General features: G+C 46.5%; 1 protein-coding gene across 1 annotated transcript; it reads left to right on the top strand.

Annotated features, from left to right (window-relative positions):
• The first annotated feature begins 2,339 nt into the window (after positions 1–2,339).
• On the top strand, positions 2,340–17,728 carry LOC104475630 (TRPM8 channel-associated factor 2-like). Its single transcript, XM_086749636.1, is given in 14 exon segments — positions 2,340–2,362; positions 2,364–2,949; positions 3,005–3,009; positions 5,249–5,304; positions 5,307–5,373; positions 5,375–5,402; positions 5,404–5,619; positions 5,621–5,902; positions 5,904–6,219; positions 8,141–8,235; positions 9,178–9,391; positions 11,377–11,616; positions 12,688–13,025; positions 17,483–17,728. Coding segments are annotated over 14 exon segments (2,712 nt in total).
• The last annotated feature ends 1,688 nt before the right edge of the window (positions 17,729–19,416 follow it).

Genomic DNA, 19,416 nt, shown 5'->3' with positions numbered 1-19,416 from the left:
GGAAGTTCTTTACTGAGAAGGAGGTCAGTCACTGGCACAGGCTCCTCAGGGAAGTGGTCATGCCACCAAGCATGTCAGAGTTCAAGGAGCGTCTGGATGACACTCTTAGTTATATGATTTAGTTTTAGGTAGTCCTGTGAGGAGCAGGGAGTTGGATTTGATGATCCTTATGAGTCCCTTCCACCTCAAGACACTCTATGATTCTATGATCTCCACTGGGTGCCTTCTTTTACCATAGTTTTGAGCAGTTCTTTAAGAAAGCTTTTTGTCCAAGTTTAAGTGCTATATGCTCTTTTGCATGCAATCCATTGCACCTGAATTTTTTGCTTCATCTCACCACCATTCTTGCACACTGCTTATCTTTATATTTCATGGGTTACTGCTTTAGCCTACCCTGTTGGTGACTTCATGGTACTTATGCTTTCACAGGTGTTGAAAAGGGTGGAGAAGCATGCAGAACATACCTGATATGTTCTGTCTTGAGAGACATTGTCTACAAGTTAACACAAATTTGAGCTCACTCTCAAGTGGCCCAGCCTCACAGTTACCCTGGATGCTGTATGCACATGATCACACACCGGCTAAGGCTGAGTTCCTGATCCTCTGGCAGGGCAGAGCTTGAGTACATTACTGCCCTAACATCAGCCCCGGCTCTCACTTGTATGCTTAATAAGAGCCCACTTATTCTTGCAGTGTAGATACTGCCTTTCTTTATAAGAATATAGAATCATAGAATCATTAGGGTTGGAAGGGACCTTTAAAGCTCATCTACTCCAAGCGCCCTGCAAGGAGCAGGGACATTTTCCACTAGATCAGGTTGCTCAGAGTCTAATCCAACCTGGCCTTGAATGTTTCCAGGGATGGGGCATCTACCAGCTCTCTGGGCAACTTGTTCCACTGTTCCACCACCCTCATTGGAAAGAATTTTTTCCTAATATCTAATCTGAATATACCTCCCTCTATTTTAAAACCTTTACTCCTTGTCTTATCGCAACAGGCCCTGCTGAGGAGTTTCTCCCCATTTTTCCTGTAGGCCCCCTTTAGGTATTGGAAGGCCACTAGAAGGTCTCCTTGGAGCCTTCTCTTCTCCAGGCTGAACAGCCCCAACTCTCAGCCTGTCCTTACAGGAGAGGTGCTCCAGCCCTCTGATCATCTTTGTGGCCCTCCTCTGGACCGTCTCCAGCTGGTCCACATCCTTCTTATATTGGGGGTTCCAAACTGGACACAGTACTCCAGGTGAGGTCTCACGGGAGCAGAATGGAGGGGCAGAACCACCTCCCTCGACCTGCTGGCCACGTGTCTTTTGATGCAGCCCAGGATGCGGTTGGCCTTCTGGGCTGCAAGGGCACATTGCCAGCTCATGTTGAGATTTTCATCTATCATCACTGCCAAGTCCTTCTCCTCAGGGCTGGTCTTGATCCATTCTCCACCCAGCCTATATGTGGGCCTGGGATTGCCCTGACATGTGGAGAGAAGGAAGGACGTGTACTCATTAGACCCAGAGCAGACACAACTGCAGGCCGTCTTCCAGTACCTAAAGGGGGCCTACAGGAAAGATGGGGAGAGACTCTTCCATAGGGCCTGTTGTGACAGGACTAGGGGTAATGGTTTCAAAATAGAGGGAGATAGATTTAGATTAAATATTAGGAAAATTTTTTTTACAATGAGGGTGGTGGAACACTGGAACATGTTGCCCAGAGAGGTGGTGGATGCCCCATCCCTGGAAATATTCAAGGCCAGGTTGGATGAGGCTCTGAGCAACCTGATCTAGCTGAAGATGTCCCTGCTCCTTGCAGGGGTGTTGGACTAGATGACCTATGAAGGTCCCTTCCAACCCTAACCATTCTATGATTCTATGAATTATGGTGTGTGTTGTGTTGATAAGGTCTTTTCATTTTCTGGCGGTTTCGATGTAAACCACCTCTACCAGGCAAGTTCCTAGTAGACTTCCTGGAGCCTCTGGCACTCTCCCTCTCCAAATAAATTGTTAGTGAGAAAGTGAATACCTTTATTTCCCTATTCTCTTCCATGATGCATAGCAGAATTCGTTGAAACAGTCATTTTCTTTTCCTCCATCATCTTAATATACTTGTTGCTTCTGTTGAAATGGTAAATAGTGTGATAACAAAGCTGAACAAGAAAACAAACAAAAAAAAATCTCAAATCCCTGAAAAAATTGTGTCCATAAAGCTGCTTCCAGTAAATGATTCCCATTTGTTTGGAATTCCTGCTAGATAACAAAGAAATGACCACACAGGACTGTTACAGCTGTTCTTTATTGCTGAGCCATGGGGTAATGAATGTTTGTCTTCTCTCCACCAGATAGCAGTGACCTGAAGATGAAACCCTCTGCCACCTATGAGCTTAGTGTATGGCGTTGGGCCGTAGGACTTCACTGACAGTTTTGTTCCTTGTGAGCTGCTACTTATTGGAGAGGATGCCTACCCTGTGCTTGTGAGCTCTAAGCAGCAAGTTCTGATTGCCATTTTGCGGTATGGGAAGGGCTGGATGGTGGTTGTTTCCCATGAAGGAATCTTGAAGGACTCCAAGTTTTCCCAGTTCCTCAGAAATGCTGTGGAGTGGCTCAAGGCTTCCTCTGAGGCCCTGGTTGGAGTCCATCATCATTTGGATTCCCTCTTGCAGCTGCTGCTCAGGGCTGACACCATAGTACAGGCTGGGGCAAAGCTCAACTCCTCTCTGGGGGTGTACTGTGTAGACACCTATGACAGCAGACAGGCAGGAGACCCGGTTGGCTTTGTAAAGGAGAGTGGAGGGCTGCTCATTGGCAGCCAAGCCTGGTACTGGGCTAGTCGACATGGCAAGGAGAAGGTGCTGTTTGAATTCCCTGGGAACCAGATGACCAGTGTGGCTGGCGTATATTTCACAGGAAATGCTGTGGAGAAAGGCATCTTCAAAGTCGCCAAGAAAATTCCCAAGATCCCATTATTTGTCCTTTGAGTATCTGAAATTGATCTCTGTTTAAAAAACTGATCAGGTTATGCAGGTGAGGTGTTTATAGAAGATTCTTGAGGTGAGAGATGAGGATGATGGTGAATGCTGGTTCTTTAATAGCCAGGATGGAATGCTACTATTCAAGGGGACCTTCCCGCTGTTTGCAGTTGGAGAGAATGGTGTCTTTGATTGCTTCCAGGGCAGCTGGGCCAGGCCTGGTAAGTTAGTTCAAGGGGAAGGAAAGGAGGGGAGCCATCTTTTAGAGCAGTCTGCCTGACCAGGTGTGCCTGAGTGCAACACACAGCAACACAGGGAGGAAACAGGAGAAGGAACTCCTCTGCCTCTCCCCACACATGTGTACGTTCAGGGCAACTTTCCCACAGCTCAAAACCAGGTTGGAGGTGGAGCACCAGGCCAGCCCTCTGGGCCAGGCATCTGGCTGGCAGCTGCTAAACCTGCTTAGCCTGTTACTTGCAGAAATTCACCTTCTGCAAGTGAAACCCTGGGGCTGGCGCAGAGCTGAGGAGTCGAGCTAGATGCCACCTCCCTTCTCAGCATGTGACACAGGCTGTGGGCAGGAAATCTTCCAGCTCTGTTTATTTGGGATTCCAGCCTGGCCCCTTCAGTCCTGGAATAGCAGGTGCAAAACTCAGGGCTGTTGTGACTTGTATTGCACAGCTGACCAGGCAGCGGAATCCTGGGCATTGCTCTGCTGCCTTCCACCTGCCTTCATGAGCAGGTGTGCCAGGCTGTGTCTCCTGCCACTTTTTGCTGAGTTACACAAGGCACAGTGGGCACAGAGGAGTACGAGCACTGCTGTGCTTCAGCTCCGTTTCACTGCAGTGGAAGCTGCAACAATTACAATAAAATTCCCTGCAAGTCTTTCTTTCACAGTCTTTGCCTTGTGGATATACAATACTAAATTTCTAATATTTTTGAACAAATAATTGGTTTTGATACTTACTAGGTGCTCAATTTGTTTCCTAATAAAGGTAGTAGAAAGCTCTGCGGTTGAATTCAGTGAAGTGCTTAGGACAGCTAACAAAAGAAGTTACGTAATTAAAATGTGCTGATTCTTGTTCCCACCTGCAGTGCATGGGCATGTTCCCACCACCTCATGTACAGTGCATGGAAGAGGGTGCTGGGTGAATTCAAGCAGAGGAGAATTACATAGCAATTAACAAGACTTTAAATGGCAACTAAGGGTGAATTACATCTTGTTTAGCATGCTTTTGTGGTGATTTTGATTGGGTCCACGGAGGAATTTAGCTAACTAATTTCTATGCAACACAACACCTTTCTGCGTCTGGACCTTCCTGCTCGCCTTTGCTTAACACACAGAGAATCGGACTGCAGCCTTAAGGCAAGTGCTGTGCCATATGCCTGGATGCATACTCTGTGTGAAAGATCTCAGTAAAGTAATAACCAAAGGAGAGCTGCAGATTTAATTTCTGTCCTATGGGCATGCAGAAGGGCAGCATCATTTACTCTTACTGAGTTGGCCACATAACAACAGATTCTTTACAGTTGTTGTACGGAAACTGTGCTTAGCAGAACCAGGAGAAAGTGTAAATGAGGCATATGAGAGCAATTCAACATGTCCTTCTCCACAGTGACATATAGGAGTTATGTGGTAATAGCAGAGATTAAGAGGGCCTTGCACAGTGTAATCTCTTTATATTGTGGAGACCAGCCTGTGGTAGTGTGAGGACTATGTGTTAGTGCCCTGATTCAACTTCTAGTCATTCATTATTTGTCTAGCTGTGTGTCTGCCTCTCCATCTAGCCCATCTGGCCTAGCTATCCTTTCTTCAGTTCTCAACAGTGGCAGACACTGGGAGAAATCCTTTGGGCTTGCCTAGTTTATAATGACTAGGGTGGGGTAAATGGGGAAAGCTTCTGTTATAGGGGATGTGCCAATTCCTACATGACTTGCAGTTTAAACTTGCAATTTTAAACATATGAAAAGTCTTCTGATTTTTGAGTTTCTGCAATGTATTTAGATTTTCAAGCTGCTCTGCAAAGCCAGAGGTCTGTAAACTTCCTTTTGATCTCATCTTTGTCTCCTTTTTTTAAATGAGTGCTGAGATTCTTACAGATTTGCTTGGCTGCAAAACCTGAGGCTTTAAAAGGGGAAAAGTGAGGTATTGATGGATTTATTTTTTTTTTTAATGAAAGAACTGGCAACATGATATAGTAGGATGAGGGAGGAAGAAGAGGCAGGGATGGACAAGGTGGCTTTTTTTTGCAAAGGATTCTGGGACGGGGGCTAACCTGGACCTCTCTTGGTTTTGCAGGCACCAGGCCAACCTCGGCCTTGATGCTGAGTTTCTGCTGTGTGGTGTATCGGAGATGGTGTATCGAATGGGGACATACCCTCCATCTTGCTGGCGCATGGTGTACTCTTCTTCCCGCTCTGCCTGCTCACACCACTGCCTCTTAGCTGCGGCCACGCTATGGCCGAGGCCGTGTTGTGGTGGCAACCCATGAAAGCCAGCTGTTCTCCCCAAAGCTGGCCGGATTCCTGCTTAATGCTGTCCAATGGCTGGATGCTGGGAGAAAGGGGCTGGTGGGTGTGCATGCCAGCCTGAAGGAAATGCATAGCCTCCTCTCTCAGGAAGAGGTGAAGTCTCAGGTGTCACAGCTGACAGGCAACATCGGTGTGTACTTACTGCTGTGCTTCTTACAGCAACCGAGAGGCAGAGAGGGTTCATGCTTTTGTAGCAGAGGGAGGTGGCCTACTAGTTGAAGGCCAGGCCTGGTACTGGGCTTCCCAGAACCATGGCAAAGCTGCTGTGGCAAAATACCCTGGCAACAAAATCCTCAACTGTTTTGGACTGAGAATCCTGGGGCAGAGTGTCCAGGCAGCTAAGCACCCAGTCATAGGGTCTGGGGAGTACTACCACTTCCTCAAGGCGCTTGCTCTTTTCAACAGGCATGTAGACAAGCACAAGGGAGCTCAAGGACCCCTTGAAGAACTGGCTCTGAAGGCTAGCACAAGACTGCACTGCCTTTCTGCACATCTCAGCCCACGACTGCCCTGCATATGCCTCGCTCCACTGCATTCTGACCAAAGTGCTTCAGAGAAGTGGGATCCCACAGGTCAGCAGGCACTGCCCTGTCAAAAGCAATTCCAAAGAAGCAGTTCTTCTCTGCATGGTGACCGAGCTGTCCCTCAACATGATGGACAGTGCAGCCCTATTGCAGAAATCTGCTGGTGGGGTCTGTGCCTGCCTCATCAGTGTGGAAATTGATGGCACAAACCCAGGTGAGGAGTATCTCCCTTCCTCTTGAGGCATCCCGTTGCCAGGATCGGTGGGGTGCCTGTCCTTGGTGTGCATGTGTCTATGTACGTCTGAACATAGGCAATTTCACTGTGGGCTTGTGAGGAGGCTGACCTCTGTGTAGTGGCAGAGAGGCTTCCTTTCTGACCAGCCCTGATTTCAGCACTCTGAAACACTTCGTGAAAGTCCTGCTTCCTCCCTGTTGGTGCACAGGCACTTGGAGGAGAAGAACCACCTAACAGAGGCACCTCAGGGTACTTGCACAGCACAATGGTTTTGGCAAGAAAACTTCCTTGAGAAACCCTGGGCTCTACACTGCAGGTTGTTGTTGCCATAGTTGTGCAGGTACTGCCGTCTGTGGGGCCATCCTATGAAGAGGTAGGAGTTAGGAACAAAAGGTTTATTTTTTTATCTAGATAATTTCAGCCTGAGTTATAGCACAGTCTCACAACTTGTTGTATCAACACATTTGATGGAGTAATGGTCTGGTTTTGGAGGTGAAAACAAGAGGCTGGAAGCATGATGGCAACTTCTTGCAAAGCCAAGGTATTTGGTAATTACTCCCTGAATGATTTGTCTAAGCTTAGGCCTTGTATCTATACAACCTTGCTGAGATTCCTGCTCACAACTGATGTGTTTAAACTCTAGGTTAAATTCCACTACTAAGGTATTATCCCCTGGACAGACTGATCTTGATTTCTTTGTATCGGAATATGATTGAGAGGAGTTGTTTCCAAACTCTTCTAATGAGTTGAAAGAGACTGTTCTGGAGCGGTGATGTCTGAGTGCAGAGGATATGTGGAGAGAAAAGTTGCAGAGTAACTGCTCACTAATGGGTCAGGAGAAAAGGGAAAAAATGTTAGGGTTGGCTGAACTGAATGCATTGAATTGAACACAGTATTTTGTTAGACCAGAAATATTTAGAATTTTGTAATTTCCCATAAATCAAAAAGAAAGAATTGCTAGCGAACTCTGAACACCATTTCAAAACTGCCTTTGTTGCAAATTCAGCAAAACTGAAATGAATTGGTGAAACATTGTGATAGGTCTAATTTGCATTTTTCCTTGAATTAAGTTTTGCTTGACAAAACCAATCCTGCTTTCTTGGAGGACAGGAAAGGTTGTAAGTTTGGTGATTTATGACAGTTCAGTTCTTAGGATTTTTGCTGTTTATGTTGAAATATGCTTGAGTAACCTTTATGTCAGAACTAGGGAGTGGATTTTGCCTGATCAGTACAGTAAAGACAGATTGGTTTTGCACTGTGTATTGCAAGTATTTACAGAGATTTAGGCAGAGGAGACTTGTATTTCCGTGGGAAGACTGTCTAGCAACATGCTGAATTGTAGTGGTATGGTGAGGTACCCATTTTACAGTTACGCCTAGCATAGGACAGTCCTTTTAGCCTTTCTCATAACTTCAGTCAGCTAGAAATGGTAATTCATCTGGGCCCCAGCTTGTGCTGGACCAGTCAGGAAGGAAAAATGTGGTGTCACTGTCAGTCTGTTATTTAGGAAATGTTTTATGACTATTACAACTTCAACCATGTTTAATACCACTGCAGTATGCACCTCTTATAAGGGCTTTAGGGTAAGAGGAGTGGTGAAGGTGTTGGGGTTTAGGTTTCTTTTATTTTTTTTTCTTATTTTTAAAAGATACTAGTAAACACATTTTAACTTGTCATTTCCAGAAGTTCACATTTGTGTGGTGAGCTTGTTTACACTGCTACTCTATTGCTTTCAAACTGTATTTCTGACAGGTTGGGCAAAACATGAGACAGTTCTGTGAGTGTAGAGCAAGGGAAAAGAAAAGGATGGAAGATTCTTGTCTTGCAGCTTGAAATCTCAAGAATCCGTAGTGTCAGGCTGAAGAAGTGCTTGGCTGTTCTGTGTTGTCTTACCTTTTAGGCAAGACAGCCTGGAGGAGTACAGGACTCTACCTTCCTGAAGGGCACGCAGCAGTTATAACATTCCCTTGCCTGGTGCTCGGTGCTGATCTGAAGGTAAGATGTCTCTAGTTTGGCTTCTGTTTACACCAATGTATTTGGCAGGTGAGCACTCAAAAACAGCATGGAGAATACTTTTCTCCTTACTGGTTTTGCTGCCTTTCCCCCCCTTTCCTACTGCTGCCACCCTGTGGCACTTTCAATGCATTGTCAGAATTTTCCCCCTTATTTCCCACTCTCTTTTGTTGCATTCCTTTTACTTCTGTGTGTTGATGGGATAATTGAGTAAGGCTGCCTGAGGGCGGCTGTATTTGTTTTGTTGTCGTGCAAAGAGAACTCTCACAGTGCTGTAACTGCTTATGTAGATGTGAGCAATGCTACATGTAGCCATAGCAATGCTGTCACTATTGCTTATGTAGATGTATCCAGATCAGATATAAACTAGTTACATGGGATCTTGTTCCCTGCAAAGTACAAAGCAGATAAATGCTTACCTGCTTGGATACTTTTTTTGCAGTGAGCTGCCTGCAGCTTAAATGCAAGGTTAACTCACATGTGTCTGTCTGATCCTGCAGCCACATGCTCTTTGTTTTACTGTTTGAGGACCAAGGAAGAGGCACAGTAAAATAAGCCAGCAGTGATTACATCTTTCCAACACATGGATGTGACTAATGTTGGTGAAGGGTGAAAGAATGATCAATGCAAGTACAATGCAGTGAAAGTACCCTGAAGGATATAGTTGACCCAGCAATAATGGGAGTATAGCTGTAGGACTGTCGGAGACAGGGACAGCAGTGAGCTCCACTGGCTTTTTTCACTTGTTTTGCTGCTTCTGGTTTCCACATGCTGAAAGCTTGAACTAGGCTAGAGTCAGAAGGCTGCTTATGCATGCATGCCCTGCAAGGATGGTGCTGCAGCAGGTGGCTCAGGGTGTTGCAGTCAGTCTGCCAGGTCACATTCAGAACCCTTTGACCAGCTGTTCTTACCCTCTGTTTGTAGGTGCAGATTGGGTGTCACATGGATGACCTGTCTCAAGCCACAGAGCTGAAACGGGCCCCAGTAGTGACACACACCTGTGATATTGCCTGCCAGAAACAGTCTATTTCCTGCCTCTGGGCTGGCCTCATTTACATCGTAGTACCAGCAAGGAGTGTCCTGGGTAAAGTGCCCATCATGGTAGAAGGGGCAGTCAGAGCTCCTTTCTTCAAGCTTGGTAGGTTTGTTTACCTTTCTCTCCTTAGTGCTGCTCGCAGATGCTGCTATCCCTGTAACTGTGTCGTAGTTCAGTCCCGATCAGGACCAGACTACGCAGTCTCTCTCTCACTCCCCCCACCCTCTGAGAGAACAGGGAGAGAAAATATAAGAAAAACGGCTTGAGGTTTGAGATAAGGACAGGGAGAAATCCTTAAAGTTACTGTCACAGGCAAAACAGACTCGACTTGGGGAAAACTATTCATTTATTACTACAAATAGCAGGATAATGAGACAGAGAACAAGATAACCTCCATCCACCCCTCCCTCTTCCCAAGCTCAACATTATCTCTACTACCTTCCCCCCCCCCGAGCGGCACAGAGGGTGAAGAGGGAATGAGGGTTGCAGTCAGTTCATCATACGTTGTTTTACGCCGCTGCTTCATGGTCGAGGGAAGAACTCCTCACATTCCTCCCCTGCTCCATCGTGGGGTCCCTCCCACGGGCCACAGTCCTTTGTGGAACTGCTCCGGCGTGGGTCATCTCTTCCACAGAGTTCAGTCCCTTCAGAACAGCTGTCCCAGTGGGCCCTCCACGGGCCCCAGCCGCTTTCAGGCATCCACCTCCCCTGGTATGGGGTCCTTCATGGGCTCCAAGTGGATCTCTGCTCCTCCGTGGACCTCCATGGGCTGCAGGGGGACAACCTGCTCCACCATGGTCGTCACCACAGGCTGCAGGGGAATCTTGGCCAGGAGCCACATTACTCCTCCCCCTCCTTCTGAACTGACCTTGGCGTCTGCAGCCGTTCCTCACAACAGGCTGGTAGATGTCTCTCAGGATCTTTTTTACATCTTATTCACTTCTCATCTCCTCTCCACTTCTTGCAGCCGGGCTGGACCGAGTGGGGCCCACTCGGCTGCCTGGCGAGAGGCCAGAGGGTGAGGCCTGCAAGGCCCATGAGGCCTGCGCCTCCCCCTCTGCGCCTCTGCCCCCACTCAGCTTCTTCACATCTTCTCTCCTCTCTCCTTTTTTTTCCTGTTTTCCCCTACTTAAATACGTTATCGCAGAGGCGTTATCACGGGACATTCTGCTACCAATCAGCTCGGCCTTGGCCAGCAGCGGGTCCGCCCTAGGCCCAGCCGAGTCCACTGAACAAAGGGGAGCGACTTCTAGCAGTTTCCTACAGAAGCTACCACCTTAGGCCCCCCCTCACTAAACAAAACCACGACAAACTGAAAGATGGTCCCATGCTTAGAAACATCTTAGGAATGTCTGGGTTTAGGAATACCCAGATTTAGTTTCCTTGCTTTGTTGTCCTCTAGGATTCTGGGTAAGTCACTTAGTCACTCTGTGCCTGCTACATGGCAGGAGGTAGGTGAGGGAGCTGTCACAAAATGGGCAGGGTTTGTATAAAGGGAAATTTCTTGGAGGCTGGAGTTATCATTTCTGATAGAAACTATTGTGTTGGAGGGAGACAGGTTGACCACTGCCACAAAGCTTGCTTTGTGTTCTGCCTGCTTTATTGTGCCCCCATATGGCGATCTCCAGTCTCTACAGTAAATCTGTTGAATTTCCTGTGTTTCCATCAGTTTGTCGTCCTGTATGCTGTATTCTTGCTCTTCTATCAAACTAAGCAAAACCTGGGTTGTTATAGGAAACAACTCAGCAAATCTCTGCTGGAGAAGAAGAAATGAGATCATTAAGAGACACTGGAGAAACCTGATGCTTCTTATTCTCGTTGGAAAACTGGGATTTGTTCTTGCTATGCTACTACTTTGGTATATACCAGTCCTCTTCTGTCTGTATGCCATCCATAAAAGAGCCTGAGGAGACTTCTTAAGTACAGAAGGAGGACTAATTAGTTAACAGCTGCCACAGTCTTGCAAGTATCACATACTGTTTTCCAAGATAATTTTGTGACTGTGGTCTTTTTCTCCAGCTTGACCTCTAGGAGCATTCTCAAAAGTCAGAGCTGTGCTTAACTGATTTTCTGTGTTGTCAATGCAGGGGAGACCTGTGAAAGCCAGTGGAAAGCCTGTATCCAGCATTACTCTGCTCCCTGGGCAGAAATGGCTGTTGAGAATCTCATCCTGACAGTACCATCTGACAGCATCCGCCACATGGAGAACCCACAGCCGCTGCTGACCTTGTGGAATGAGATCATGGTGGCAATAAGCAAATTGGCAGCCATACCAACAAAATTCCCAAGGCCAGAGAGGATTGTGACAGATGTCCAGATCTCATTTGGTAAGTGCATTGCCATATGGCCTTCTCAAGGGCTAAGAGACAAGTGGCTTCTTTGCAGCAATGTCTATTCCTTCAAGGTTATTGTGCTAAAACCAGACTGGGAACATATATAAGGTGTTAAATGACTGTGACTCTTGCATAATTGTGAGTGACTCCATCACAATGGAAACATGGTAGGGCAGGGCTTAAAAAAATATATTGACCCTTTCAGATGCTTCTGTGCATTCAAATCTGGTGGTGTCTCACTCAGATGTTCTGCTGCCTGGTTGTGATAAGAGGCAGAGCTGCTGACTGCAGTGGCATTAACTCACATGTAGTTACTCATTCTCCTTCTTGAATGTACTGCAGAGTCAGTGCAGCTGGGAGACAACAGCCTGATTTCTATTTTTTCCCTGCCTCAGCCACAGGACTCTGAAGAGAACAAATTAGGGATGAAGACACCAACGAGACATAACAATCTTGCAGCACAAGATTGTTGCCTAGCATGATGCTGGGAAGTTGTTTGTAGAATAGCTGTCCTGTGAGGTTAAGAACAGGCTTAAGCATGATCAGCTTTGCAGCCCTTAAGCATGACAAACGGTGACTTCTATGTGTCTCATCCACACTGCTGACTGCTGGAGTGTGGACTTGCAGTATCTACACTGTACACAGGAAGACTCAAGCTCTGCCAGGTTGCTGAATCACATTATTGCATGGTTGGGTTGATGTCAACTGTGCTCAGTTTGTGAGAGTTCATGTGTATTCTGGACAATGGTCAGGCTTTTTCCCTCCTTCTAAAATCTCGACCTCAGTCCAACCGTGAGTGTATGCTTATATATAAAAAGGGAAAGCAGGCAAAACTGTGCTTAACTGAGAGTTCAGTACTACCTTTACACTGCTTATTTGACTATTTGTTAGTGTGAAACTTGTAGTATTTCCTTATCTCAGAAAGGGAAAAATTTGTCATTCATGTATGGTTTGTGAGATGGAGGAAGGGCACTAGAGAAATGAAAAAAAAAATACAGTCATTTATGTCTAAGAAGTACTGGGATGAGCACTTATGACATGTGTTGGTACCTTTCTTTCCTGCAGGCTGGATGCATGCTGGCTACCCCATCATGAGCCACCTAGATTCAGTGACGGAGATATTAGACATGAAGCACATGCAAACTACTGGTCTTTGGGGTCCTATCCATGAGCTGGGACACAATCAACAGCAGCAAGTGTGGGAGTTTCCCCCTTATACCACAGAGGCCACCTGCAACCTCTGGTCTGTCTATGTTCATGAGAAGGTGCTGGGGATTCCTAGGCATCAGGCCCATCAGGCACTTAGGTCACAGTGTTGGAAGGAAAGGATAAGAGAGTATCTGAAGAAAGGTGCTCAACTTAAGGAGTGGAAAGTGTGGACTGCTCTGGAGACATACCTGCAGGTAACTGGGAAAAGTGAGTGTATTCTTATTGCAGTCAGTGAAGCCTGTGTCAGAAGAATGTCTGCAGCTTGGTGATTGTAGCTGTCATGCTTTCTAACTTTTTGCTTACAGTCTGGGTTCGTCTTGGGTTCAGAAAGCACCTGAGAGGTAAACAGACAGAGTGTCTAATGCTGATGTCTCCAGAAAACCTTCCTTTGCCAGACTGGGTCTTAGCCACTCAGGGAGAGAGCTTAGTGCCATATACTAATCATTCTGCCTAGGAAAGAAACAGGAACTGCTTCTTGTTATGCAGCATGGGAAAAGGATGATCAAACTTGGGCACAGCTCTTTAATCTGATGCAGATTTCCTGTGGGCTATTGTGCTAGTTGACAGAAAAAAACTTGGCATTGTAAAGTGTCTAGAAGAGACAGTCTTCTAGCAGTATCCTGGTGAGTTACATGGCTAGGCTCCTCTTTACAAAACATAGCAGAATCGGGGTGTTCGTATCAGGCAGTGCACTGAGGGAGCTTGTGTAGTCCATCAAGTGACACGGGGACAGGTTCAGCTTATTCTCCTGCATATGCAACTGAATCCCTCACTGTGGTCAAGACTCTAAATCACGAATGCTGTCCTAGATTAAAGTGCATTCTCTTGGGAAGCATGTAAGACAGATTTTTCCCTTTCCTTTAATCCTCGTAGCAACTAGTAATCTAATGGAGAGACTGCTCAATCTAATTTTAACTGGAGACTGTAAGGCAAATGTGTATTATGATGGCTTAAGCTACTGACTGTTGTGAGGTGAGTATCCCTCAGCCCCCTTGTCTGGAGCTCTCACATGTTATACGAACAAGAAAATATTTATTGGAGGAGTATTGATCCTGAGATCACCCCAGAGAAGTGCCTGAATCATCAAGCTGAAGAGTCAATCTCTGTTTTCTCTGGTGCAGTGAATGTCAAAATAGTTATACAGAGTGGAACAGTTTCAAAAGGGGAAATTTTCCCACTCTACCTTACCAGTTTGGCCACTGCTCCACTGCCTCACCCACACCCTATAGGCTCGGATCTCCCATCTCCTGTCTCACTACTGACAGGACTGCCGGGATAAATATGTCATGAAAGAACAATTACAATTCTGTCTATATTCTGTCTTTGTTATAGCTATAATGTTTTGGGTTTTTTTTTTTCTGTGGAATGGTCTCCACATTGCTTTGAGCCCTACATTTGACTGCCATTTACATGCTTTTAACATTCCTTCAATCCAGGAAGTCTTTGCCCTTCTTCAGGCCTGTTTAGGTCCAACTCCTCTCTGGTTCTTACGCTTGCATGGCAGCATGGTATGCCTCTGGTCTTGCCATTGCCTGATAGAGCATACTGTCTGTCATAGTTCAGCCTGGATACCTATTTACCTCTCCAGAATGGTCACTAAAGCATGTAACACAGATCTTGCAAAAAAGAGTATAAAACAATTAGAAGATCAATTAATTGGCCCAAGAAATTTACAGATTTAAATGGAACAACAAAACTATCTGTACTGTTCTGTCTCCACCTCCTCACTGCTTGCTTTGGAGTAAAGTCAGAGACCTCCAAGGTTCTGTTTAGACTAGGAAGAAGCAGCACTTGCAGCATGCTCCAGGGCAGTGGTTCCCCCCAGTTGTCCAGGATATGCCACAGTTCACCCTCAGAAGTACCTGTTTTCTTCCCATAGAAAACTAGCAACGGGGGAGGAAACAGACAGTTTTCACTGTGGACATGTTGTGACAAGGAGTTGGGAACTGTCTGCGATGGATACTTGAACTCGAGGTTATCGTGGTTTTGTTTAGTGAGGGGGGGCCTAAGGTGGTAGCTTCTGTAGGAAACTGCTAGAAGTCGCTCCCCTTTGTTCAGTGGACTCGGCTGGGCCTAGGGCGGACCCGCTGCTGGCCAAGGCCAAGCCAATTGGTAGCAGAATGTCCCGTGATAACGCCTCTGCGATAACGTATTTAAGTAGGGGAAAACAGGAAAAAAAAGGAGAGAGGAGAGAAGATGTGAAGCAGCTGAGTGGGGGCAGAGGCGCAGAGGGGGAGGCGCAGGCCTCATGGGCCTTGCAGGCCTCACCCTCTGGCCTCTCGCCAGGCAGCCGAGTGGGCCCGACTCGGTCCAGCCCGGCTGCAAGAAGTGAATAAGATGTAAAAAAGATCCTGAGAGACATCTACCAGCCTGTTGTGAGGAACGGCTGCAGATGCCAAGGTCAGTTCAGAAGGAGGGGGAGGAGTAATGTGGCTCCTGGCCAAGATTCCCCTGCAGCCTGTGGTGACGACCATGGTGGAGCAGGTTGTCCCCCTGCAGCCCATGGAGGTCCACGGAGGAGCAGAGATCCACTTGGAGCCCATGAAGGACCCCATACCAGGGGAGGTGGATGCCTGAAAGCGGCTGTGGCCCGTGGAGGGCCCACTGGGACAGCTGTTCTGAAGGGACTGCACCCGTGGAAGAGATGACCCATGCCGGAGAAGTTCCACGAAGGACTGTGGCGTAGGGGTGGGACCCCACAACGGAGCAGGGGAGGAATGCGAGGAGTTCTTCCCCCGACCATGAAACAGCGGCGTGAAACAACATGTGATGAACTGACCACAACCCCCATTCCCTCTTCCCCCCTGTGCCGCTCGGGAGGGGAAGGTAGTAGAGATAATGTTAAGCTCGGGAAGAGGGAGGGGTGGATGGAGGTTATCTTGTTCTCTGTCTCATTATCCTGCTGTTTGTAGTAATAAATGAATAGTTTTCCCCAAGTCGAGTCTGTTTTGCCCGTGACGGTAACTTTAAGGATTTCTCCCTGTCCTTATCTCAAACCTCGAGCCGTTTTTCCTTATATTTTCTCTCCCTGTTCTCTCGGAGGGTGGGGGGAGTGAGAGAGAAACTGCGTAGTCTGGTCCGATCGGGGCTGAACTACGACAGAGGTCTAGGAGATGCTCCTGCATTCTGTAGTTCAGACATAACCTAACATGGTGTGGAACCTCCTCCAGTATAAGTTGGCTTACTGCTTTTGACCTGGCACAAGACCAGACCCCTTCCTCTCTTACCTCAGCCTCCTCATAGCTCTCCAACCTCCTCACAAAAAGATACTGCCTAGTCCATAACTAGTGTCAGCACCAAGAGTTTCTATATCAATAGGGGATTATCAGAGGTAGATAACCTGCCTGTTTGTTCTGCCTTATGTGGAAGTGCTGTCTTTTGCTTAGCTGTTTGAGCATGATGGATGATTTGTGGAATGCAATTTAGTGTCAAGCTACTTAGTATCAGAGAGCAAGATGTAGGTCATGGCTTGAATGGTGAACTATGGACATTGAGTAGACCTTCTACATCCTGACATGCTGTTGTTCCAAATTAACTCTTCACAGTAACCTCATCTTGAGCAACAATGTAGGTTTCCTCTCCCTCTTTACTTTAAATTCTTTACTTATGCAACAAGAGTTTTTCTATCTGAATCCCTTTTGTTCTTGTTCTAGCCCAATTGTGCCCTATTCACAATCTTTCCTTCCTGTTTTCTGATTACTCCTTGGATTCTTGTGCTCCTTCTTCCTAGGTTCTCTGTCAGTGTGGTCTTTGATGCTCTTTCACTGCACAAGAAGATTTTTGCTGCCCAAATTAGCAGCTTGTATAGTTGGTTGCTGACCTTTCTGCTTTGAATCCCTCTTTCATATCTGTTTGTTTTGTCAGGCCAGTATAATGGTGTAACCGGTTCGTAGGATTCCTATGCACAAAGTTCACCCAACATATGATATTTAAAAGCACAACAGTACTTATTGCTCTATTATAGCCTTGCATAAGCAGTTACTAGCATAAGCAGTTACAGTTCCTAGCATAAGCAGTTACTAGCATATTGTTTTCCCTTTATGAGAGTCTTACCAACCCGACTAAGCCAGAGACACCGCTGAGCAGGAGGGTGATTATCAGCGGGGTCAGAGCAGAGGAGGGAGGTAGGCGCAGCACCTTCAGGGTGTCCCCTGTTTGTAGAGTGTGCTCTGAGTCCTTTCGCCTCTTCTCTGCCCTGAGCCACCTCTGTTTATACCCTCAGCAGATTCAGTGGAAGAGTACTGACCAGGTGTTGATGCACGCATGGCCAGCACAGCAAGGCTGGCAGAGTATGTGCTCTGCTGGCTAGCAGCGATTCCCAGATTGCAGTAACATACTGCTCAATAACAACCCTCCTAGCTCCCCCTCTCCAAGGTCGTGTTCTCACAGCTGTGTGCAGCTTGTAATTTCCCACAGTGGCCCCACACGGACCATCACTGAAATCCCTCACACAAATGGGAAGGCGTACTTTTCTGTACTATAGTACTTAAAGTTATGCTCTGAAGCCTGAAAGTTGGATGACTTCATCTAACTTTACATTCATTCCTTAGACACTGCAGAAACCTATGGCATTTTCTTCTGCTTGTAACACAGGAATAATGCAAGTGAAATAGGAAGTTCATTGTTTTTACACTGTATTCTTCTCCATCAGTTGCAGGAAGGGTTTGGTTGGGACCCTATCACCCACCTCCTCTCTTACTACCAGAAAATGTCTACCATCCCAAAAGACAAACCTTCTAAGATGAACTTGTGGGCACAGAAGTTTTCTCAGCATGTGAATAAGATCCTGGCTCCTTTTTTTACAGCTTGGGGATGGCCTATCAAGAAAGAGCTGTCTGTGGAGCTGTCCTCTTTACCCAGCTGGGAACAGGACCCAATGAGATCCTACAGACCATGAAGGAAAAATATCTACATCTGGATTCTCAGACCAACTATGGCCTGTCTTTTTCTCCTTGTGTGATGCATGATAGCTCACTAGTGCTTAGCTTTACACTGAATTCTTTAGCTTCCTTCCGTCCATGGAGGTCAAGCCCAACAGAAATTCAGCAGAAACTTGCGTGCAGCTCAGCAACCATCTACGTCATCTTCTAACAGGTTAAGTAACAAATGAGCTTTGTTCTGGGTTCTTCACCTCAGGAGAACTGTATTTCTGAGTAGAGTTAGTTCCTGCAGAACCTTTCTCTGATGAAATGGAAGTTTTCAGGGTGGAGTTGTTACTGGAGCCATCTAAAGGACAATACTGGTAGAATATGGATCTGTAAAGCACCCTCACAGGCTTCCTTGTTGCATATGACCAAGAGTGCACTTTTCTAACAGACAGCACTGGGAGTGAGGAGGGCAGTAAGGGTCTCCACAACAAGCCACCTCAGATATTTATGGTGTCTACTATGGCCTTTTTCTCCAATCCTTTTATTCTGGATAGCTGGTCCAACTTCCATGCTGTGGTGGTTTAGCCCGAGTCACCACAGGGTTTCTTGCTCAACCTCCCCCTACCCAGTGGGATGGGGGAGAGAAATCAGGAAGAAAGGAAAACTTTGAGATGAAGACAGTTTAATAAAATAGTAAAGAAAAACTACAATAATAACAAAATATAAGGATATTAATATATACAAAATGAACAATACAAAATTTCTCACCACCTGATGTCCAAATGACCGATACAGCCCGTCCCGAGCAGTGACCACAGAAACGAAACGGAGCAGCAAGCAAGAGCGAAAGCAAGCCAGCAAGGTAGAGGAAATGATGCCAGCAAGCAAGAGAGAGGTGGAAGAAGAATAGAAGGCATGGAAGAATGGATGCCCCCTCCCATGGGCAACCCCCACTTATATACTGAGCATGACGTTTATGGCATGGAATACTCTCTTTGGCCAATTTGGGTCAATTATTCTGTCTGTCTTTTGTCCAGCTTCCTGCATCTGCATATTAGCAAGACTTGGAAAGCTAGACAGTGTCCTTGGTCTCATTAACAACAACTGGTATCATCAGGGTGTTTTTATCAACATTCTTCACATATGAAGTCCAAAACACAGTGGCTACTAAGAGGAAAATTGTTGGATACCTAGAGTACCAGGGGCACTTAGTGAACAATCCAGACCGAATGGAATTGTTATGTTTGTGAGCAGCAGGCCTCAAGGACATCACTGAAGCCGCTTGTGAGAAAGTACTGAAGCTGCCTGTAAGAAAGTACTGAAGCCACCCGTGAGAAAATAATGAGGCCGCCTGTGAGAAAGTAATGAAGCTTCCTGTGAGAAAGTAAACGAAGCAACCTTGAGAAGAAGGAAAACAGCTGGCATACGTGACTGGGGGCTGAACATGAAGCAGGGTGCAGGTGGAGAGAACTGTGCGCGTGAACAAAGAGACTTAACGAATCATATTTTAGCTAGGAGCGCGTGCATGATATAGTTAGCCAATTAATAGAGAGCTTGCGCATGATACGGAATTAGAAGGGCTATATTAACTGGGATGTATCAACAATAAATCGGCATTTGCTTGATCATATTGGTCGTCAGCAGTGTCCGTTACTTCCGCGTCAGCAGGTGGCACCCGAACAGGGACCCTCAGATCCGGTGTTGGACATTCCGACGA

The sequence above is a fragment of the Chlamydotis macqueenii genome, chromosome 1 (assembly GCF_036417535.1).
Source record: "Chlamydotis macqueenii isolate bChlMac1 chromosome 1, bChlMac1.mat, whole genome shotgun sequence".
NCBI classification, from domain to species: Eukaryota; Metazoa; Chordata; class Aves; order Otidiformes; family Otididae; genus Chlamydotis; species Chlamydotis macqueenii.
The sequence above is the reverse complement of the archived record's forward strand: the minus strand, read 5'-3'. Positions and strand labels throughout refer to the sequence as shown.